The sequence below is a fragment of the Suillus clintonianus genome (assembly GCF_016758775.1).
Source record: "Suillus clintonianus strain FC179 chromosome Unknown DEU56scaffold_112, whole genome shotgun sequence".
NCBI lineage: Eukaryota > Fungi > Basidiomycota > Agaricomycetes > Boletales > Suillaceae > Suillus > Suillus clintonianus.
The window spans coordinates 68,289-90,700 of NW_024539336.1; the positions used below are offsets into that span (position 1 = coordinate 68,289).

Below are 22,412 nucleotides of genomic sequence, written 5' to 3' on the forward strand. Positions count from 1 at the left end.
CATGAACCTGGAGCGCTTAAAATTTGCCTAGCATAATTAAAGCTTACCACCTCGAACATCTTGATCTTGTATTGCGAGGGTCACCCCTGCTGCAATCGTGAGTGCTAGGCAGGTTGCAACCAATAATATGAGCGTCTTTCTGGACCCCTGATACATGGCATGTAGCCGAATGATCATGACAACTTGCATGATATTTCAGTCAAATCAGAGCTACTGCAGCTGAAGAGCTCACCACCCAGTATGACAGTTGTGACGACACCCAGCCAGTTTCCTACCAATGAAATGATAGTGCCTGCAAAGCCCGGTTACTGATGAGTCTCGGAGATTCTTCAAACAAACTTACAGCTGTTGCGGTCATTATATTCAACCTACAAGCTAGTCAAGAATCTTACTCACCCCTACGTAGAAGTACAGTTGGTTAGTTCGGATTGGTGAGGTTCCATGCGGAAGACCCACCGTATCTGTCATCGAGATTGATGGGATATTCGCTGCATTCCGCCAGTCAGAACGGTGAACACAGTATTTGCGAGAAAACATTCCCATTATGTTTATGCTGCTCGTGAGAGATGGCTTATTAGCACATTGCTAATTTATTGGCCATGAACACGTACACACAGTACAATACTCCAAGGCAGCGCACCTAGAACATTCTGCAAGTCTGCACAGCTCGTCAATGGCGATTATAAGATAATGCACGCACACTGAGATATAGAACGGTAATGAGGGACCAGCGTCGTGTCTGCCCTGCATTGATTGTATTATCCATTTTGATATGGAACTGTACTCACCCAGACCAGTTCGAACTATAAAAACATAACGCGGTGAGATGACTACTCCGACAATGACATTAGCCTACCTCTTGTCCAGATGTTAATACTGGAGAGTACGATAAGGACATCAGTAATTTCACGATGACATATATCGTGCTCACCCCAATCATATACCATTACAACCCAGGATGCAACTACGAAATCATAATCAATCGAGTGAGAATATCACCAACATCTCCCAACTGGCTTTCAACGTACCTACAGAGTAGCTGTTAACAAGGGAAAAGTTGATTAACGGCCACCAACTTGGATCGTTCGAGATCAGTGTCATATTCAAGGGGTTGCGTTGGTGAGCAGTGAACTTGGAGGACTACTTATGACAACTCCAAAGCAGTGTTGCGCGGAATGTTTGAACACCCAGTTTTTGCATAGCTGTACATGTTGATCATGAATAGATGATTGTTTCCAAGGTTCTCAAGCCATTGAGATGTGACGTTGATTCAAATTGGTCACTGATCATAACACTCACAAGATGCGCCCGAGTCGGCGAGTTCCGAAAGTTTTTGCACCAGACGCGGGCAGATTGAAAGTGCGAGATGTGCAGCGTATCAATTGTGGATACAGTGCATCACAGTCGACTTCGCGGAGTCGTCCAGGAGTCACATACGTCAGACGACAGTGATGACCGATGGATCATCAAGCGCTTGCTCAGGATGGCAGCCTGTCGATGGAAGACCTAAAGCAAAGAATGAGCATCGTAAATGTAGTACCAGACTGTTTACTTTACGTCAGTGTACAAGGCACAAGGCAACTCTATCTCCATTTGTCTTACGGTTCGGCCCGTGACCTATTACAGCTGTGTGCGAAACTAATGGCAGTGACAAAATTTAAATTTTGGCATCCACGGTGACGAAAAAGGAAATACATAGAACAATGCGTCCAAGACGCTCGCAGGCATTTATAAACTTTTCAGACAACATTGGCGACACCAGCTAGCTTGCGCAGCCCCGTCACGTAAATACTATGGTTAACCGAAGGATCAGCAACGATCTCAAAGACTGCGCACTTCGGCTGTGGAATCACGGATGGGAATTGGTGGATATCTGTGAAGCATTTGGTGTCAGTGAGAGGAGTGGTCTTGGTGGTATTCTAATTGTGGGCTTCTTTGGGGCAGACTTCTTTCCTTTCGCCATAGCAAATTGTATATATAACACGTATAGCGAAAGTATACGTAGTAGGGATGGCTAACAGTGTCTGAAAAACCTGGACAAGTCACAGAGCTTTCCCCAGCATCCAGGAGTCCCGCGTCGTTCTATGTATTTCCTTTTTCGTCACCGCGGATGCCAAAATTTAAATTTTGTCACTGCCATTAGTTTCGCACACAGCTGTAATGATAAATGATGCGGCAGTGATGCATTGCCCGCTTGTCCTGCTGTCCAGCACATCCAAACAGTTCACTGGACGAGCTCATTTCGACATTACAGAGTACGCCGCATCTGTCATACGAGTTATAACAGTTCGTCATTAACAGAAGCTCTCAGCATGGTCAGCCTCGATAATAGGCTGCTTGTACCCGAGGAGAGAGTTGCGTTGTCCGCGTCGACTTTTGCGACTTTTTTCTTGCCGACCTTGGTCTCGTACTTTGCAATGGGCGTGATGGTTCAACGAAAACGCACTGCAACGATCCGATTTGCACTGCTTCCAGTCGCTTTGCTGTGCGCATATCGAGCTGGCTCATCGCTCGATTTTTCTTTTGGCATCCCCGACTACCGGTTCCTCAACCAAGGCTTAGTTGTGAGTCGACTGAATGTCATGAGGAGCCAAGGTCTCATCCAAATTTTACAACTCAGCTCGCCATGTTCACCGTTTCGATGCGGTCGACCACTTGGGCCTTCGCAAAAAATCCATATAAACGGATCGCTTTGCAACCGAACAAGATATCCAACAATAATACCTTAGCAGGTAGCACAATCAACCAGTTGACTGATGTTGATGATACCCTACTGTTTACCGCTATCTGGAACGCATGGGATCTTTCATTTAACCTTCGCGGGATTGGGTGGGATTGGGCGGAAGGCCTGCGCATTCCAAAGAGCAGCCACGAAACACAGTCAACATTAGAGTTCCTGCTTAGCACCCTCGCGAAGCTACTGTTCTATATGCTTGCACTTGATGCCACCTCTGGAGCCGCTTGCGACTTTTCTCCGGAAACATTTGGATCAGTTGAAGGGGGTACAATATTTGACGCATCACTGCCACCCCTCACTCGCTATACCCGGTCTGCCATCGTTACGATCTTCTCTGGCTGGACAGCGTATTTCGTGATTGAATTGGTGTATCAGATACTCGCCATCAAGTTCGTCTTGTTATTCAGACAGACACCGTCTCAATGGCCGCCCTTGTTTGATGCACCGTGGCTCTCGACATCACTGACCAGTTTTTGGGGTCACGGGTGGCACCAATTATTCCGGCAGTGCTTCATATCGGTCGGTGCTCGGCCGTTGTCATACCTGCTTGGTCGCGCTGGGGGGGTGATGGGCGCATTCCTCGTCTCAGGCGCTCTGCACTATCTTGGATTGAAGGCAATGGGACGAGGTGGTTACCCTGTTGTTGTTTTTGGGTTCTTTTTCATGCAGGCCATTGGTCTAATCTTTGAGGGCGTGTGGAAGAGGTGTACGGGCACACGTGTCAGTGGAATTTTAGGCTTGCTGTGGACTTGGCTTTGGGTAGTCTTTTGGGGTAGCTTCATGGTTGATGCATGGGTCAGAGTTGGTTTGGTTGGGTCCAAATTCTTCCCCGAGGGTTACAGACCGATAGTCTTGCTTGGCCACTTTTTAAAACATTATCTCAATCTGTTTGATTTTCTGAAATAAAGATTACCGATATAAGTAGCTCAGCAACGTCGATTGCATCATTGTATGATAATGACTTGTTTGGATGGTATGGATAGACCTAGAGCTGGCGTCAATCAGGTCTCCGCGGTGGTGTATAAGACAGGCTGATCACGAGCCTAACTCGTTCTCTAAACCGCTGTGTGTATGAACATAAACATGAAGGGACGCCTCGCGAGCCCGTTCAACACATGCGCCTTGTCCAAACCATTACTTGTAGCTTTCATGTATCAGAAAACGCCATCGTAAGAGAAGCAGACGTACGGTGAGGTATTAGAGTAGGGTAACTTGCGAACTCTGCAGAACAGACCGTCGAGGTCATTCATGATAGGTATCCGCAAATGAGGGAAATTCATTCGATGATCTAATGCGTCTACAAGCTCTATATAAAATTTACTTTCAGATCATTACAATGCGAGTTAAACGCGCCACCGAGGTCGCCAAGATTGGGTTGGTCTCCTAAATCAATATCGCCACCCGAAAGTGAATGATCGTGGCTCAGATCCGCATCCGAGTTATGAGACTGTGATCGACTAGGTGCTGTGAATGTGAATATATGAGGTTCAAGTTCGCCCTCCGTCTCCTCTCCGGAGTCATCCAAGTTGTTGTCAGGATTCGGAAGACGCGGGCTCGCGGTTATGCTGGTGAGGGTCGAGCGTGTGTGTGAGGAGCTTGAGGGTGCGAGATAAGACGCTAGCATGCTCTGGTTCCATACCGTAGAGCCTTCTATGAATTCTGAGTCCGTCGGAAGTGAAGAGAGTGGGCCGGTGTCGGTAGAATTGGGTGTATCAAGTTGGGTGTGAATGTGGGCACCCCCTCGAGGAGGCACGAGTGGTTGAAGGTGGTTGAGGGCCCTAAAGACGGTGGTGAAAGCCCCGAGGTCGGGTTATTCGAGGTGCGCAAATCAAAGTTGATCATATTAGATCGTACTTCACCAAAATAGAAAAGAGAAGATCGCGATGGCGGTGACTCACCATCTGAGGTTGCGTCACTAGCAACTGAATAGGTTGAGAAAGGACTGATGGGAGTTGGCGAACTGGTTGTCGTTTCCGAGCTGGAGTGGATCGTGGACATGAAATACGGTTATTAAACGGAAATTGATACATATTGTGATGTAGTAGATAGCCAAGGGTGTTATCAGAGAACTGGCGAACAGAAGAGTGTCGTTGACTGGAAAGTATATTGTTAAACAGAACATAGAAATGAAAAAAATAAGGATGATTGAGATAGAAAAACAGTGTGGACAGAGCTGTAGTGTGGCTCAAGCAAACGTGCTGGCAGCGTGCATCTCAGGCTCAAGTGACAGTTGTTGTCAATGAGCCACCTTAAGTCCCACTAATTACTATTGATTTTTGGCGCACGTGACCGGTCGCGTTCAGGTTTGAAATTCCATAGTCAGAGTCAGAGTCAGAGTCATGAGATTCGTGATACTACATAATGCGCGTACATATTGAAATGCGAGTGGTAGAATACAATTGAGAAATAAGTATAATGAGGGAAGAATGAAAAGAAAAGAAGAAAAAAATGAAACCTTCAATTGAATTTGTTCGTGAACAATTGTTCACATTGGCTCCGGAGACGGGCTAATACTCAACGATATCGTGAGTGGGCGCCTGGCAGTTCTCATTCGAGAACGAGTCGAACTGCGCGTGGAAAGTGGAGAGATCGACGGGGACAGTCGATGGTTGGAAGTGGATCGAGGCGGGGATGGGGAGCTGATCGGGCTGACTACGAATGGTGAGGATGATCCCCGCCAAGAGATGGGGGTAGAGTCAGTCCTGAGAGAAATAGGTGAGCCCACCCGAGAATTGGGGGGTCCCTGAGCTGATTGACTCAGCGGGTGAGCCGTCACCACGGAGAATGAGGCCTGCGAGTCAGGGAAATGTTAGGTCATTGAGATAAAGCGGTGCATAAATATCTACCTCTGGAGTGGCCAGACGAGTAGAGGGGTAAGGCGCGGCAGCGGCCCGTCGAGCGACTCTACCAGCGGGGTTGCGTCGTGGTTTGGGCTCGTAGTTGTGGATGTTCTTGCGGTGGCGCGTCAAGCTGCCGGGATCGGTGCTGGAAAACTCACATCCATGCTCAGGGCACGTCTGCGAGCGGATCTGTGTGTGGATCCTTTGGTGGGTCTGCAAGTTCGACTTTTGGAGAGTCTTGAACTTGCAGCCAGGGTGTGTGCAAGGGTGCATACTGACGAAGATAGTAAACAGCTCAGGAACCATCTAGTTTAATATGAGACAAAGAACATACAGATCCTCCTTGTTTTGGGCGTGAGTTTCGAGGTGTCTCGGGAGATCTTCTTTTCGGCTAATAATCTTGCTGCAAGAAGGACATTGAACAGGTGTCTATAAAGTGTCATAAGTACAAGACATGTGGCGTGAAGTAGGCTGGAAGCATACCTTAGGCATCTCGTGATAGAGTATGACAAAGGGAAGAAGTGGATGTGAAGGATCTGCGGGGAGGAATACCTGAAGTCGATGAATAGCGCTTGTGTTGTAGCAAGTCCACATATTTTATGGGCTTCTTTTAAACCACTAAGCGTGGTACGAACGTTGAGTATGATTTTTTTTCTGCGGCGTGTGTTTCTGCCTTTAAAGGCAAAAAGTGCGAAGCAATCGTGTGCGATGGCCTGAGCATAAGGGACGAGCCACTCGGTTAGCGGGGAAGGCAAAAGAATTAGGAGGGGCTCGATTGTGTCTCGACACTTTTGTTTTTTTGCCCCGTAAGGTAATTTCTGGTTATCTGCTGGACGTGGGGAGTGGCTCAGCAATCAGACCCTTCGCGCATCATGAATAGGGAAGTAGGGGGCCGGGGCCCACCTCTTCCGAACAGCGCTCCAGGCACGCCCAAAGGCGTTGTGTCAGGTTTCATTCCAACACTTGTCTCTAGGATAGCATTCGCAGTCACCCTTTGTCGATGAGCGGTTCTATATAAGTCTCGGAGAACGATGAGGAACAACGTCACGGTGGTACGTTCAAGCTCAAGTTAAGTTTTTAGTGAAACCACAGTGATTAACATCACTTACGTTATTATCCAAATCCATCATGGGACCCGACCATCACCAAGTCATTATCTATTTGAGCGGTAAGATCTAATACACGGCCTAATCAAGCTATGCGTAGATGTACAGATATGGACTGCAAGCTTTGTTATTGCCGATACAAGTGTTTCAAAACACATGTACCACAGTCACTATGAAAGTGCCATCATTGCCGACCTACTAGCCAGCAGATCGGTCACAAGCCGCTAACCATGCTTGATGCACGCAGCTCATGAGGCTCCTGCCTGTACTCGGGTGCGAACTTGTCATTTTACAGTTTATCGTCACACGTTGCCTGTACCTCTGGAGAATATATCACATCAACATCACGAGAGTTGGTGGCCAATGGCCCGAAAACATTACGCCTGATTTCAGTAACTTCAAAGGACCCGAGGTATTAATTCAGCGGCACCTGATGCATGCGTACTATGAGATTGACCACTCGTGGCAGAAGCCTGGGATACGGCTCCGCGAAATCCGAGTTTTTGCTGAATAGAGCGTTCACCTTTGTGCCAACAGTTGAGGGAAGTCATTGTGAGGTATGGATATGCACTGATGATGGTTAGGAGAAGATGAGAAGATGTCACTCCACCACATGACCCGGCCCGGCTGCTCACAGTGTCATGTGACAGATGGTGAATATTAATGAAGCTTAATCGAGTATCGCCCACCTCCATGCCCGAGATACCGGGAAATAATACTTTCCCATTCTATGCTTCCGTCTTGTGCTTGCTAGTATCATCTGTCGAGTCTGTTGATTTGAGAGTATAATTAAAAGAGGTTCGCCTCTTTTCGTGTTCTTAAGTCTCCAACTCCATAACTTGTCTGTCTTCTGCGACTTTTGCTTGCTCAGCCGCCTTCTCAGTATCTCCTAGCTTCTTTTCGCCACCGCGTACGATGGTGCGCTCGAGCGTGTAGTTACGAATAAAGAGAGCTAGAAAGAGACCGAATGCAGATAGCGGCGTGCTGATCAACCAAATTGTGCTGATAGACCGCGAGTAAGCATGCATGACCTCGTTACGCACTGTTGGGTTCTGGTAGGACTGATAAGTAAGCCAGAACCGACACCATGAAATTGTTCTTACAGATATTGAAGAAATCCGCCTGATGCTATCATTCAAACCCGCAACAGAGGTGTCGATCGTGAGGCCTTGGATGCCCCGCAGTTTCTGTGGGAGGATACTGGAAATGATAGCTTCCCCCATCGCGATACCCACCGCACTTCCAATAGTTCTGGAAACCAATAAGTACCCATGAAATACAAATCATAAGATCACACTCACCGGAGGAACATATAAGCGCTTGTACTGGTGGCCATATCCTTGATAGGCATGGCTGCTTGTATGGCGATAAGTGGGGTCTATCGTAGAGGCAATGATGAGCGTGCATTGTCACGATATGGTAAATTTACCTGGAACAAGCAGCCGATACCAATGGAAGCAATAAGGGGGTAAATTTCCTTCGCTGCACTGAATAAAAAAGCTACAACGATCACTCGACTTCGACACCGACAATACACATACTTAGTGGTCGTATTATCCAGCATGATCATGAGGCCATAACCAAGGGTCATGGCAGCCCATCCGAACCATATGATAGGCCGGTAGGACCCTGTGCGACTCACAACGATTCCAGAAACCGCTGACATAGCCGAACAGCCTAACGAATAAGGAAGCATTCTGTGCACATCAGCGACACGGAAATAACACATGAATTCACTACTCACCTGACACCAGAACTCGTTGCTGATGCGCCAAGAACTAGTGTCGAGCTCAGCAAACTACAGACTTGAGGGCTACAAGACAGCTCTACCTTGGTAGTACATTGGAAGGTAGCTAGAAAACACGTGAGGATGTCAAGCATAAACACTGACTACAAAGCACTCACTATGAACCTGGGGTATTCACATAAATGGTTGCTATTCCTGAGACAGATTTGCGTATATGACGTACCTGCGAAGAACACTATGGACTGCAAGAAGACATAAACTAATGTCAAGCCCGTTGTACGTGTCTAACAAACCATGAGAGACAACACGAGCGCCTTTCACAGTGACTCGCCTTGAAAAGACGAGGAGGAATAATGGGGGACCGCTTCGTGAAGATCTCGTTAATGCCACCGATGATGATCAACATGCCTCCCACAGCAAGGAGTGCAATGGTTTCGGCGCTTTGCCCTAAAAATAACAGTGAGCTTCGGTGCTTTAGAGCAGCAGGATGCCATTACACGTCGTTTCGCTCGAGTTGAGGCCTATGAGCAGACAAACGATACCTATGATGATCACAAAAAGGCCAACGAAATCAAATTCCTGGATATGTTCGCGCAACGGCCTTCCTTGGTGCGGATTCAAATTCAAGAAGAAAAAAAGAAGTGCCCCAGCCAAGCCGGCAGTCGGTCTGTCCATAGTGGTAAGCATCTGAATCTTGGCGCAAACATTGGAAATATGTGAAGCGTACAAATTAATCCAAAAGCACCTGGTACGCGTCGATTGTGAACCTTCGGTCAATGAACAGAATACACAAACTCACCACCTCCAAGATACATGGTCGGTGAAAACCTAGAACGCAAAAATGTTATTTCTAGATCCTTTCAGAAGATGGGAGACCTTACGCCGCCGAGTAACGGTCCAACGACACTGACAAATGAGTAAGTTTTTTTGGGCTAAACGTGGGTGTTTCTTTTAGTCATACCTTGCTATTCCCCAAGTGGCACCAACAAAGCCACCATACTTGCCTCGCCTGGAAAATAAATATAATCAGTAATGAACCAGCGCTGGTGACAAATATTCACTCTTGCAATGAAACAATGTCGGATATAGTGATCTGTACGAGTTGTAAGATGCCCCCGCCGCCGATTCCTTGGACAGCACGAGAGATAATCAACCATGTCATAGTCTGAGCTGCACCACACAGCGCTGAACCGATCTAGTCCATGAGGTCAAATTCACATCGAAAGCGCGTTCCAGGATAAACGTACTAAAAATATAAGGATGCATCCATATAGCATGAATTTGCGGCCTATGGATCCCAGTCATTAATTCCCAAGCAACGGTCCATGGCATTTGAATGCCACTTGCCTAAAATGTCGGATAGTTTGCCGTATAGTGGGCCCAAAGAGGCGCACGCCAACATGTATGCGCTGTATAGAACACATTACCGCGTAATAACATCCTATAGATGTAACATATACATACCTTCCCACCCAACTGTAATTCTTACCCCCTCCAAGTTCAGCTACGATTGTGGGCAAGGCTGTGGCCACGATAGTCTCGCGGTATGTGAGTCAGATATTCGTGAATGCAATAGCACAGTTGCGTACTTGATCCAAAGCTGCCAAGAATACCGTGCACATCAAGCCAAAGAACACAATGCTCATTCGGTTTTTGGGTACGACATGTTCTTCGTTCTTTTTCGATGATGGGCTTGGCCTTTCTTCAGCTTCCTTTATTGTCGAAGATGGTAGTTCCGCCATCGTTGTCATTTTGTGAGTCTCGTTTACTCAAGGAGAGCGAGTGAATTTGAAGAGCGGAAAACGTCAGGAGAGAATGGGCACAAACTAAGTGGGTTCGTTTCACAACTTGTGTGTAATAAAGGTAAGAGATTGAGTGGTTGAATTCTGCCAAAATGCTCCGAGCTTCGCGAGGCCCGAGGCTACAACCTCACAGACAAATGAATTGGACTGGGATTCGAAATATCGTTGGGGCTTCATCGATATTACGGTTGCAATGAAGACCCTTGGAACAACCGTAGTAGCTCAGCTTGAACTGCACAGGTGTCACGACCGATATGCGCTACGCCGGTGGCAGCGAAATCAAAAAGCGAGGGGATACTGACCCGTCATGATCGTGGCAAGTAACACCAGTTATGTAGATGCCCAAATATTGAGCATAATTCTGACAGGGCAATGACAGGGTCCTCCCATATGTTGTAGTCGTTCGAAGTCTTCGATGCGGGTGAACGGGCGCGATGGACTCGGGACAAAGAGATGTCCCACGCTCGTCGGAATTACTAATAGTGTTGGTTGTTCCGAAGTGAAGCGGCACGAAGTTCGTCCACTTCGAGAGGTGAATCGAAGTTACCACATAGATTAGTAATCGTTGTCACTGCACCCGTGTGCACGTCTGAAGCCCTTTATGTCCGTTCACCCACTGTTCACCGACACTAAAACGGTCGATTGCTTGCCACGCTTGAATGGTATCATCACCATGAATTTGGAAATACCGGATCTTCTGAAGAAGTACCATAGGCTAAGCCCCTTGTCAAGCCAGAAATAAAAATTGCGGAGAGTCGCTGGGTGGACACTGGAGATGAAGATGTTGGTCATCAGGCCATTTGTGAGTGGACTTTATATGGATGCGCATGCAAAAACGAGCTTGACGAGGATTTTAAATCTGGGTCCATCATTGTGCACATGCCGAGTTTCTATCCCTGCCACAGCTGTGGTGCGGTTCCTAACGGATAAAGGTTCTTGATGCGGCAGCAACTGTCCCTTACCGTGTTATATGCCCACAAGGCTTGATTTAGCAGCACGCGCTAGTACTCCGCCAGTACTCCGCCTGCATAAAATAGCCCCAGTGCAGCGGCAACTATTGCTATCTATGTGAATGGTGTTGACCATTTTCATTTGGCCGATGTATAGTCACAGCTATGCCACGTCAAGGTTGCTTCACATCTCTCAGAGGCCCCTTCATTGCGTATAGATATACGATATAGTATTCTACTGATGCTCACGCCAAGTAAGAAGCGTAGCGTCACCATTTCAGCATCACTGAGTAAAATTGGTATCTCTTCAAATCACGATTCGAGGTGACCCCTGGTGACCCTCATGCACAGTGGATCTTTGATCATCAATGTTTGGTGGCTGTCTCCGTTCCTTGAAGCACTGGGTATGTGCTCTTCCTCCAATAGCAAACTGCATTCTCACCATCACTGTGATTATAGCACGTATGATGCTGCCCAAGGGCCAAGTACGTCTGTGAGCCTTTCCCACCTTTGTAAGTTGTCGCAGAAATAAATATCGGGTGATCTTTGCTTTGTTCCTTCATGCTCTTACCTTTCCCTCTCTGTCAACATGTCTGAGTCGTTAATTGCGGAATCGGTCGTGCAAGGAGCGCTTTCCGGTACACTAGCTACCATGCTAATGTACGGCGTCACCTGTATGCAGACCTTCCACTACTGGCAAGCATACGAGCATGACAGCAAGATTCTGAAGTCTGTAGTAAGTCCATCAAAAGTATACATACAATGATTTCTCTGACACTCTGACAGGTGGCATTCATCTGGTATGCTTAACTCCGTTCCCATGTTCTGTGCGATGACGAGACGCATTCCGACTATTCAGGATTCTCGAGACTGCTCACACAGCATTGTCAGTACACTTTGTCGAGTACTATCTCATCATACATTTCGGAGAATTGGCACCGTTGGCATCTGCAGTTTGGTGCATATGTTTTTGTTGCACAGTTATTGTGGCTCATTCACTCCTCTTCACAGGAGCATGGGGGTGAGAGCCAGTATAGACAAAAACTTTCCTGCTGATCTCAACCTATTCCGCCAGGCTACATGTATCATTGGTGTATGTTTGTCTTTTTGTTTGCCTGGGGTTCGCCGTAGTGATATGATAATAGTTTATTATAGGTTATGTCGCAAATCTGTGAGTTTCTCGAAGTGTCGTAAAGGTTGTGCTGACTTCACCAGTTGCTTCATCTGGCGGATATCGCGACGTGAGTACCTCGATATACGTGTTTACCTCCTCCCTTACTTGCGTGAGCAGTGGGTCAGAATCGCTGGATTGCTGTTTTCTTTGTTTGTTGCAATTATCTTTGATGTCTAGAATTCCTGCTCAAGCCCTTGTTGTAGGCCATTGTTGCAACTGTTCGCTGCGGTAAAACTTTCAATTTTACATAGGGTTGCACATTGATTTTTTTGCAGGATTTGGACTGGTTAACTGCGTATTGAGGTACGTCTTTCCTGTATTTGGTGATCTGACTACTGATTGTAGTTCGAACAGTTTCATGTATCCTGGATGGGTGGTGTTCAGAGCACGCATCTTTGTATGTACTCGACAAATAACCCCAGGTCCATTGGTCTTAACATATCACCAGACAATCATGGTGGCTGCTCAGGTGCTTTCAGCACTCGTCGACGGTGTGATTGCGTTCACTTTATGCTTTTACCTTCGAAAACGTCGCACTGGCATGAAAAGGCAGGATATCAGTTAGCCTAACCCTACGTCAAAGTCAACTTGTTGCCCTTAGGACTGACGGTATCATCAAACGCCTCCAATTATATAGCATCAACACTGGTGCCATCGGGTCGTGAGCCTACTGCTTATAATATATCTTCCAGAACTCATACACTTCTTTTCCCTTAGGCTTTTCGCCGTTCTAGCGCTTATTGTGGTAAGCGGACGTTCAAATAGATGATTCATAAATATCTAACTTGCATCAGTTTCTCGTTTCTCCAACTACCACAGCGTTCATTGCTTTCATCCAAGTACAGGGCAAATGTATGTCAGATCCAATCGCCATCTTTGACTCAGCTAACACTTTGCAGTTTATGCAACATCGTTATTAGCATCGTACGTGTCGTGAATTTTACCTCTATGTGTTAACTGAAAGTATACGCCAGGCTAAATGCCCGCAAAAGCACGCTAAAAAAGATCGAGCAGTCTGTTCCTTCCGCCGACGGGGTTGTGCTTCCCCTGTTCGGCGCAGCACGTCCGAATCCGTCGTCACGATACATGGTTTGTATTTTTACCCTTCTTTGTGATTGTCTTGGGGCTCAAATCATATGTCAGCAATCGATTGAAGTCCAGAAGAGTGTTACGGTGGAGATCTACGGTGACGGCCTGGATCCTGAAAAGGAGAGCGACGAGACTAGATTTTGAGTTTGTACCAACGGACCAGTACTATAGGGCTAGGACGTGATGGACAGATTGCCGCGGGTAAAGAATGAATCAAGTAAATACATAGTATGTTTAAATTATTATCATCTAGTTTGTTCTTCGAATGGTACCAGCTCGTTCCATAAAACATCGGTGGCCATATCCTCGAACATCAGCAGTGTCTCATTCAAGGTTTCTCAGTAACAAGGCGATAAGCGATATAATCAAATCGCGGCATCCCGTTTGCAGTTTACACTACCTGTTCATTTGAAGTGTCGTCGACTTGCTCTTCTCGTCGTGTACTATCGGGATGTGGATAGGAAGGCAATGCATGCAACAGCAGCGTCGATAGCAAGCTACACCGGCACCCAGAACTACATTCATAATCTGCGTTCTCGAGGTGCATTGACAAGAGTGCAGATCAGGCTGTGCGTGGAGAGGTGAATTGTCCAAGTCAATGGATAAGAGTCCCAATAGCAAGGATCCTAGGGCTCGGAAGTTTAAAGAGTTGATTAAGCATCACGAAAGACGGGTTAATGCCCATTGCGATTCCTCGCTGTTTGCGTTTAGCAGCATAAACGTACAATCGTTCTCGATAAGGCACGGCGTAACATCCATAAAACCAGGCGGATGCCCAAGACCAACTTATCACAAACTGCAAATGTGAAAAAGACAAGAGGCGTTTGATCCAATAGACCAAGAATAATAATTGGGAAATTTTGGGGAGGGCCAAAGCCGTCATATCCAAAGAGCAAGATTCATCGATAGAAGGGATGAGCGAAAGTTCGTTCGAATGCAATTCCGTCAACCAAGTCAATGACCAAAGCGAAATTTGATGTCAATCGGAGCCTTTCGGAGCTGGAAGGGATCGCAAGAGCCTACTTGAGGATGGTTTTATTCCCAAAAGAAATGCCAGTAAACGAGATCGTAATGAGTCGTCTCATGCAAACCAAGACAAATGCATGAGGTACAAGGTCACCCCTTGGGCCAGCTATGATCGAGTTGTCGTCCTCAACACCAAGTGCAAATATCGAGAGGTCAAGCGGAATGTGAGACGTAGTTTTGGAAGCAAGCGGGGATCGACTGGGAGACAAACAAGGTCGAGGCCATGGGTTAGATCGAAGTGAGAAGTTTGCTTGGTGGCGTTTGTCAATTAGTCTACGTTCCCACGGTTGCATAACTTTGTCGTTCATAACGTTCAGCCACAATTACTACTTAGTTCTCACCAAGTTCCCATCACTGGCGGTGACCTTGTAAACACAGCTGTGCGGACGTCCGGGACTCCTAAAGGTAGCTGTGATGCGGCATTTTTCTACCCCGTCAAGGTTGCTGACACGGTAGCAACTTTCTCTAGCACTGTTATTTATGGTAGTAGAAGGCTTTAGCCTAACGGCGTCCCGCCTACATATCATGGTACCAAAGCAGCGGTCACTCTGTACTTCACGTGCACTCACACGCAGTATATCTTTAATCAGGGGCTTGGTTGTGGCAGTTCCTTGAATAATGATTTTCGAGCTGTGCTCCCCCTGAAAGATTACTAGGGCCCAACCAACATTACCAGTATTTCTCATCATCACTGCCAGTGTGATGATGCCTTCCGTGAGTTCTAGCTCCTCGATGGACGTTTCCCACCTTTGCAATCGCGGGAGCGTGCAGTATTAGTAGCGGTCGCAGAAATTCATATAAGGCGAGTTTTTCTCTGTCAATTCAGGCTCCTGCCTTGCTTTCTACGCTACCATGTCCGAGTCTGAATCGTCGATTGTGATGTCAGTCCTACAAGGGCCGCTTTGCGGTACACTTGCTACCATGCTGCTGTACGGTGTTGTCTGCATGCAGACCTTTCACTACTGGCAAGCATACGAGCATGACGGGAAGATTCTGAAGTCTGTGGTGAGTCCATCAGACGTATGCATACAATGATTTATCTGAAATTGTCATAGGTGGCATTCATCTGGTATGCTAAACTTTGTTCCTGTGTTTCATGCGATCATGAGACACGTTCCGACTGCTCAGGATTCTCGAGACTGCTCATACAGCATTGTCGATACATTTTGTCGAGTATTATCTTATCATCCATTTCGGAGAGTTGTTACAGTTATTATTTGCAGTTTGGTGCGTCAATTTTTTGTCACATGTACTGTAGCTCACTCACTCTTCATCAACATCACAGGAGCATGGGGGTGAGCGGCCAGTATAAATAAAAATTCTCCTGCTGATCCCGTCCCATTCCGCCAGGCTACATATTTTGTTGGTGTATGTTGCTTTTGCGTTTGCCTGAAGTCTGCCGTAGTGACATGATCGCAGTTTATTATAGGTTATGCTGTGAATCTGTAAGTTTCTCGGAGTCGAAGCCTCGTAAAGGTCACAAGTTCGTACTGACGTGTCACGTTCCCAGTTGCTTCATCTGGCGGATACTGCTACGTGAGTACCCTGATACACACATTTGCCTCCTCCCTCAACCACGTGGGCAGTGAGCCAAAAACGCTGGATTGCTGTTTTATTTGTATGTTGCATTAATCTTTGATGTCTAGAATTCCTGCTCAAGCCCTTGTTGTAGGTCATTGTTGCAACTGTTCGCTGTGGTAAAATCTCCGATTTCAACACATAGCTGCGCGTTAATTCTTTTGCAGGATTTGGACTTGCAAACTGCGTTTTGAGGTATGTCCTGCTTGTATTTGATGATGTAATTATTGACTATAGTTAAAACAGTTGGACATATCCTTTGTGGACGGAATTCAGAATTCGCGTCTTTGTACGTACCTCAACAGATATTCATAGGTCCATTGGTCTCAATATATCACCAGTCCACCATGGTGGTTGGTCAGGTGCTTTCAGCAGTAGTCGACGGTGCTATTGCGTTGACACTATGCCTTTATATTCGAAAACGTCGCACTGGCATGAAAAGGTAGGATATCAGTTAACCCCACCTCTACGTCAAGTTCACCTTGTTGCACTTAGAACGGACAGTGTCCTCAACCGCCTCCTATTATATAGTATCAACACTGGTGCTGCCACATCGTAAGCTACTGCTCATGGTGTACCTTCTCAAGCTCAGGCACTCATTTTCTGTAGGCTCTTCGCCATTCTAGCGGTCATTGTGGTAAGTGGATGTTCAAGCAGATGGATCATCTCCCAACTAACTTCAATCAGTTTCTCGTTCTACCAACTAATCCGGCATTCATTGCTTTTGTCCAAGTCCAGAGCAAACGTCTGTCCGATTCAGTTACCATCTTTGATTCAGCTGACACTCCATGCAGTCTATGCCATATCATTGTTGGCATCGTACGTGTCGTGATTTCGGTCTCTGCGCGTCAGCTGAACACATCCACCAGGCTAAACACCCGCAAAAGCACGTTCGAAATGACCAAACAGTCTGTTCCCGCCGCGGACGGTGTTGCGCTTTCTCTGTTCAAAACAACACCGCAGCATCCGTCGTACATGGTTTGTACTTAACCCCTCTTCGTGATTGTCCGGGGCTCAAGTCATCTGTGTTAGCATCCGATTAAAGTCCAGAAGAGTGCTGTGATGGACATTTACGGCGATGATGTGGATACATATACCGGAAATAACAGCACTACTCAAGAGAGTGAATGTTGAGTTCAGTGCACTGGCAGGCCAGTCAGGACCGCTGAACCAGTATGGATCGATAGACTATTTATTATTGAGGTGAAGGAACGAGGAAAGTGAATGATTGACTCCGCCAACTTTGCATATGATTATTTATCCTCACAATCTTTACCAATGTTCTAATATCATGGCAGAACATGACGCTACTGCTATCCAAACATCATATGCCCTGTTGCTGTCGAGGCGAATCAAACTTGAAATGCACTTGGCTCGCTTCGAAATTTTGAAGTCGAGTTTTGTGTTTCTGGAGCGGAGTTGCTGTGAGCGCTTGTTAAATTCTCGCGCTGTCACGGTGTACCGAAGCCCAGGTTGTCTTTTTTTACTCGCAACCAAGACTCCGCCTCCGACACGGTGTAACTGATGTTTACCGGATCAAGTTCATAGGTTCGGTGGAAGGGGTGCGCAAGCATTTACATTCGGTGAAGACTCAATGCTAATTTGTTAGAAAGCCCACCCACATTAGACATGTAGACCGCCGGCCGAAAATTGCGTGCGCAGTGCACACCCACACTGCAAGGCAACGAATCAGAGCTTAAACCTTTCTGCACTGCAAAGCTGCGCGCATAACTTGTCAATCATGGCATACAGCGCCGAGGATCATGATGGAGATACATAACGGGTAGACTTCAAACACGCCTGACTTGCAGTCTCAGATTCCACACAGATCCAGACCAAAATACCATCTATTTGAATCTTGAAATTCACATCAGAGCCCCATCGGTCTTAATCTTCTCGCTGCTGCATGTGTATAGTATGTCCGTGATGTACTGCTGCTACTCGAGAACCAAAGGCGCATCGTCTACTTCCAAGACATTGGTTGGTGTTCCACAGGTGTGTTCGGGTCATTTCCTCTATCCTCTTCTCTCACTATCGCAACATTTTCCTAGCGCCCAAGCTATACTTCCTATATGCACAACAGCACTCGACGTACCTTAAGAATCGACATGCCACAGAAACCGTACCTCGTACGATTTAAGGCTACGCCTATCTCGTCATGATGACTTTTGTTTCGTCATCATTCACGAGAAGAAAAAGTAGAACAGTTGGACAGGTTTCTGTCAAATGTTTTTGGTATGTGTTTGCGCCTTCTGTCATTCAAAGGCATCTATCTCATATGAAATATGTATTTATATGTATCGCTGAGGCAGAGTAAGGCAGTTCAAGTTCCTATTTTGTCTTCTGACAAGTTATGGGCGCATGGGCATCAATTTGATACCGCAATCTGTCCCCACCGTAGAGGATATCCCAGTAATTACAGGCCCCATGTCAAGCCAGAAATGACAATCGCGGATAAAGCCACTGGGAGAGCCTGTGAATCGGTTGTTAGGCCGTTTGTGAGTAGATCTACCAGCTTCGAAGAGGATTTCAAACCTGGGTGCTTTATTGATGTCGCAGTCCTGCCCACGACTCAGCATAACTCATGAGCGCAGCTATCATGTGACATTTTTTGTGTCGCTGACACGGTAGAAAATTTCTCTAACTGTGTTATTTATAGTGGTAGAACGCTCGCACCCCGCCTGCATACTATGATGCAGCCTTGGTGCAGCGGTCACTGCTACTATATATAAGTAGTTGGCGTTGATCGGGCGTTTTTGTCTTTGCCTTTAATTAGGATGCCGTTTTTTGACCCGTCGCCGCGTCAAAATACAACTACACATTCTGCGCGGTTATATCGACCAAGTTGTTGGATTGGCCTTCTTGCAAGGATATATGGTTACTGCTAAGCCGCGTCACACCTCTTTGCCCATCGCATTGCGTACACATAAACATACGATACAGCATTTCATTGACATCACTAGTACTCCAAGTAAGTAGCATAGCATCATCATATCAGTATCACTGACCATGATATCACAGAATAAGCTACACACGGTGGAACTTCGATCAGCTGTGGCGTTGAAGCCCCCTGAGCATATGCCCCTTGAATACCACGGTCTCCCACCATCACTTTGATTCTCATCACCACCTAAGATCCCTTCCGCGATGCCAGGTCGGCTTATGAGCCGTTCCCACCTTGCAATCATGAAACTGTTGCAGAAATGAATGTATAAATATCGGTCCTTTACTCCTTCAACCTCCAACCTTGCCTTCTCTACTAACATGCCGTCGGTTGTGATGTCAATCATGCAAGGACCGCTTTGCGGTACACTTGCTACCATGCTACTGTATGGCGTCATCTGCATGCAGACCTTTCACTACTGGCAAGCATACGATGACGGGAAGATTCTGAAGATTCTGGTAATTTTGTTCGACGTGTGCATATGAGGATATATCTGACACTATTATAGGTGGCATTCGTCTGGTATGCTCAACTTCGTTCTTGTGTGTCTCGCGATCACGAGACATGTTCCGACTCTTTAGGATTCTCGAGAGTGTTCATACAGCATTGTCAGTGCACTCTATCGAATATTATCTCATTCTGCATTTTGGAGATACGGCGAACTTGGCATATGCGGTTTGGTGCGTCTATCTTTGGCACACGTCTACAATGGCTCATTCACTCCTCATCACAGGAGCATGGGGGTAAGCAGCCAGTCAAGACATAAAAACTCCTGCTAATCTCGCCCATTCTGCCAGGCTACATATTTTGTCGGTGTATGTCACTTTTGCGTTTGCCTGAAGTCTGCTGTAATGACATGATAACAGTTTATTATAGCTTATGCTGTGAATATGTAAGTTTTTCTCAAAGTATCGCAAAGGTTTCAAGTTCGTGCTGACGTTACCAGTTGCTTCATCTGGCGGATACTGCGATGTGAGTACCTTGATACACACATTTGTCTCCTCTCTCAATTACATGGGCAGTGAGCCAAAAACGCTGGCTTGCTATTTGCTTTGTATGTTGCAAATATATTTGACGTCGGGAGTTTATGTTCAAGCCCTTGCTATAGTTCATCGCTGCAACCCTTCGCTGTGGTAAGACCTCCAATTTTAAGGTTGAGTCGTGCTCAAATTTTCGCAGGATTTGGGCTCACAAACTGCTCTTCGAGGCACGTCATGCCTGCATTTAATTATCTAACTACTGACTGTAGTTGAACAGTTTCCGCTATACTAATTGGAAGATCTTCAGAGCACGCGTCTATGTACGTATCTCAACTAATATATGCAGGTCCATCGGTCTCAACATATCACCAGCCAACCATGATGGTTGCGTGGGTGCTTACAGTAGTGGTCGACAGTGCGATTGCTTTTACATTATGCCTCTATCTTCGAAGACGTCGCACCGGCATGAAAATGTGAGATATCAGTTAGCTCAGCTCTACGTTAAAGTCAACTTGTTGCTCTTAGGACTGACAGCGTCATCAACCGCCTCCTATTATATACCGTCAACACTGGCGCTATCACGTCGTAAGCCTACAGCTAATGGTATACATACTATAACTCAGGCACTTCATTTCCCACAGGCTTTTCGCCATTCTGGTGCTCATCATGGTAAGTGAATGTCTAGGCGGATGGTTCTCCCAACTAACTTTAATCAGTTTCTTGGTCTACCCACTAATCTGGCATTCATTGCTTTTGTCCAAGTCCAGAGCAAACGTTTGTTCGATTCAGTTGCCATCTTTGATTCAGCTGACACTCATTGCAGTCTATGCCATATCATTAATGGCATCGTGCGTGTCGTTATTTCCGTCCCTACACTTCAGTTGACAACATCCACAGGTTAAACACCCGCAAAAGCACGACCGAAATAAAACAGTCTGTTCCCGCCGCGGAAGGCGTTGCGCTTTCCCTGTTCAAAACATCAACGCCGAATCCGTTTCACATGGTTTGTACTTTGAATCTTCGTGATTGTCTGGGTCTCAAGTCATATGCTTTAGCATCCTATTGAAGTCGAAAAAAGTGGTATGATGGACATGTATGGCGACGATCTGGGTACTGGAAAGAACAGCCATGGGAGTGCATGTTAAGTTTGCACTGACGTGCCAGTATCTGCCAGTATCTAAGGGCTAGTTCACACTAAGTGCTTACAGCAATCTATTATTTAATGTTATTCGTGTAGGACGTGTACAATATGCACAAGTTACTTAGAACGAACATAAGTTACCGCCGGCGGTTTGTGCTTATATAAGGTGTGGTACAGTCTGGTACAGTGCCCGCTCCCTTGAAGTGACACCCCGTCTGTGTTGGCAACTTGGAGGAGCATATTTAATGTAGGCCATTTATGATGATTTTTTTGGTGGTTAAATTCTGAACCTACAGGCCGCCCAAAGGTACAACCAGGAAGAAGGCCGTGAACGACGGTTCCACCACTCATACGCCTGTTCGTACCATTTCACTAATCACTCAATTCGGCCACTCAATACAAAGTGATTAGACTCTCGCCGAGCAGCTGTCATACCTGCATAGCCCTCGTCTATTCAAGAACACCAACTACGCCAAAAATGCGAATCGTCGAACCAAGAACCTGAAAACCGTTCTAGGTCAGGAACGGGAGAGAGAACGTGTCGAAAGGGAGAGGCGGAGACAAGAGAGAGATAGTCAGGCGATGGATATCTATAGCGAAGTTAAGAAAGAGCTTGTTGAAGCGAACGAGGAAATGCCAACATGTGAGCTGAATGTAGATTCCCATGTAGTCGACGGAGCTGATTCTTCTAGACCTATCGATCGAAGCACCCCCGTCTGTTCTGCCACAGAGACACTACTGTGATATCACGGGGCTAGAGGTCAGCACACACCCGTTCTGCGATCAAGGATATCATGTTAATGTCGAACTACTAGGCACCGTATACCGATCCTCGCACTGGACTGAGGTATCATGACAAGAACGTGTATGAACTTATTAAGAACCTTGTGAGAAGTTTCTATCTCCCTTTCGAACTCGATTCAAATCGTCCCGCAGAGCCCAAGCGCGGCGAAGGACTATTTGGCTGCAAGGGGCGTAAATCCCGTTGTCCGATAGCCTGTCATTTCGATTGACATCCATGGAGATGGATTCATCATCATTCCCACCGTGACTCTGACTATTATGCAATAGTGGCCATTGCATGCCTGATTGTACATGGCTATCTTGGATGCACAATTGCTTGCTCGAGCTTGCACTGCAGCTGTATGGGATATAGGGATGGGATGTGTGACAAACATAGACATTTCTTCAAATAACTAACATGAAAACCCTTGGTGGGTGGTTCTTTGCGAGTTATAATCGTACGCGTCAGTGAGATTTTGTTTATTATCGTGTCGTAACTAAACGCGCCTCCGCTA

The 22,412-nt window shown here is 46.5% G+C and overlaps 9 protein-coding genes across 9 annotated transcripts; 6 read left to right on the forward strand and 3 right to left on the reverse strand.

The window, feature by feature from the left end:
* Positions 1-2,312: 2,312 nt before the first annotated feature.
* Positions 2,313-3,643, forward strand: DEU56DRAFT_917633 (membrane bound O-acyl transferase family-domain-containing protein; the record flags this gene model as incomplete). The annotated part of the gene is made up of 2 exons (XM_041358013.1): positions 2,313-2,564; positions 2,621-3,643. 2 exons carry the CDS (start codon positions 2,313-2,315, stop codon positions 3,641-3,643), a joined length of 1,275 nt encoding a protein of 424 aa, XP_041203435.1.
* A 1,601-nt stretch (positions 3,644-5,244) lies between these two features.
* DEU56DRAFT_760201 (uncharacterized protein) lies at positions 5,245-6,069 on the reverse strand (the record flags this gene model as incomplete). The annotated part of the gene is made up of 5 exons (XM_041350407.1): positions 5,245-5,385; positions 5,463-5,528; positions 5,584-5,851; positions 5,912-6,006; positions 6,061-6,069. The coding sequence occupies 5 exons, from the start codon at positions 6,067-6,069 to the stop codon at positions 5,245-5,247; spliced, it is 579 nt and encodes a 192-aa protein (XP_041203436.1).
* A 644-nt stretch (positions 6,070-6,713) lies between these two features.
* On the forward strand, positions 6,714-7,362 carry DEU56DRAFT_831076 (uncharacterized protein). Its single transcript, XM_041354533.1, has one exon. It carries the CDS (start codon positions 6,934-6,936, stop codon positions 7,195-7,197), a length of 264 nt encoding a protein of 87 aa, XP_041203437.1. The 5' UTR covers positions 6,714-6,933; the 3' UTR covers positions 7,198-7,362.
* An 18-nt stretch (positions 7,363-7,380) lies between these two features.
* On the reverse strand, positions 7,381-10,181 carry DEU56DRAFT_904308 (MFS general substrate transporter; the record flags this gene model as incomplete). Its single annotated transcript, XM_041356667.1, has 20 exons — positions 7,381-7,735; positions 7,787-7,934; positions 7,985-8,061; positions 8,113-8,170; positions 8,225-8,380; positions 8,428-8,461; positions 8,514-8,536; positions 8,589-8,595; positions 8,654-8,714; positions 8,762-8,877; positions 8,928-9,097; positions 9,158-9,175; positions 9,230-9,258; positions 9,312-9,336; positions 9,392-9,439; positions 9,492-9,625; positions 9,678-9,718; positions 9,751-9,839; positions 9,895-9,968; positions 10,020-10,181. 20 exons carry the CDS (start codon positions 10,179-10,181, stop codon positions 7,502-7,504), a joined length of 1,704 nt encoding a protein of 567 aa, XP_041203438.1. The 3' UTR covers positions 7,381-7,501.
* Positions 10,182-11,771: 1,590 nt separating this feature from the next.
* DEU56DRAFT_925361 (uncharacterized protein) lies at positions 11,772-13,917 on the forward strand (the record flags this gene model as incomplete). Its single annotated transcript, XM_041358574.1, has 17 exons — positions 11,772-11,918; positions 11,969-11,982; positions 12,042-12,140; positions 12,194-12,275; positions 12,328-12,353; positions 12,398-12,423; positions 12,474-12,505; positions 12,560-12,584; positions 12,632-12,659; positions 12,711-12,753; positions 12,805-12,847; positions 12,906-13,017; positions 13,074-13,101; positions 13,151-13,208; positions 13,256-13,280; positions 13,331-13,445; positions 13,500-13,917. The coding sequence occupies 17 exons, from the start codon at positions 11,772-11,774 to the stop codon at positions 13,587-13,589; spliced, it is 993 nt and encodes a 330-aa protein (XP_041203439.1). The 3' UTR covers positions 13,590-13,917.
* DEU56DRAFT_831106 (uncharacterized protein) lies at positions 13,719-14,762 on the reverse strand. The gene has a single exon (XM_041354534.1). It carries the CDS (start codon positions 14,326-14,328, stop codon positions 14,041-14,043), a length of 288 nt encoding a protein of 95 aa, XP_041203440.1. The 5' UTR covers positions 14,329-14,762; the 3' UTR covers positions 13,719-14,040.
* A 561-nt stretch (positions 14,763-15,323) lies between these two features.
* DEU56DRAFT_925369 (uncharacterized protein) lies at positions 15,324-17,622 on the forward strand (the record flags this gene model as incomplete). Its single annotated transcript, XM_041358575.1, has 18 exons — positions 15,324-15,476; positions 15,527-15,540; positions 15,600-15,698; positions 15,757-15,766; positions 15,822-15,839; positions 15,891-15,916; positions 15,982-16,007; positions 16,058-16,089; positions 16,144-16,168; positions 16,217-16,244; positions 16,296-16,338; positions 16,391-16,472; positions 16,526-16,604; positions 16,659-16,686; positions 16,737-16,794; positions 16,844-16,868; positions 16,919-17,027; positions 17,082-17,622. The coding sequence occupies 18 exons, from the start codon at positions 15,324-15,326 to the stop codon at positions 17,181-17,183; spliced, it is 957 nt and encodes a 318-aa protein (XP_041203441.1). The 3' UTR covers positions 17,184-17,622.
* Positions 17,623-20,180: 2,558 nt separating this feature from the next.
* DEU56DRAFT_831120 (uncharacterized protein) lies at positions 20,181-20,906 on the forward strand. The gene is made up of 7 exons (XM_041354535.1): positions 20,181-20,200; positions 20,251-20,293; positions 20,346-20,446; positions 20,499-20,558; positions 20,615-20,747; positions 20,797-20,821; positions 20,871-20,906. The coding sequence occupies exons 3-6, from the start codon at positions 20,352-20,354 to the stop codon at positions 20,812-20,814; spliced, it is 306 nt and encodes a 101-aa protein (XP_041203442.1). The 5' UTR covers positions 20,181-20,200; positions 20,251-20,293; positions 20,346-20,351; the 3' UTR covers positions 20,815-20,821; positions 20,871-20,906.
* A 405-nt stretch (positions 20,907-21,311) lies between these two features.
* On the forward strand, positions 21,312-22,410 carry DEU56DRAFT_831124 (uncharacterized protein). Its single transcript, XM_041354536.1, has 6 exons — positions 21,312-21,361; positions 21,411-21,471; positions 21,526-21,757; positions 21,807-21,874; positions 21,930-22,001; positions 22,051-22,410. Coding segments are annotated over exons 1-6 (495 nt in total). The 5' UTR covers positions 21,312-21,359; the 3' UTR covers positions 22,111-22,410.
* Positions 22,411-22,412: the final 2 nt, after the last annotated feature.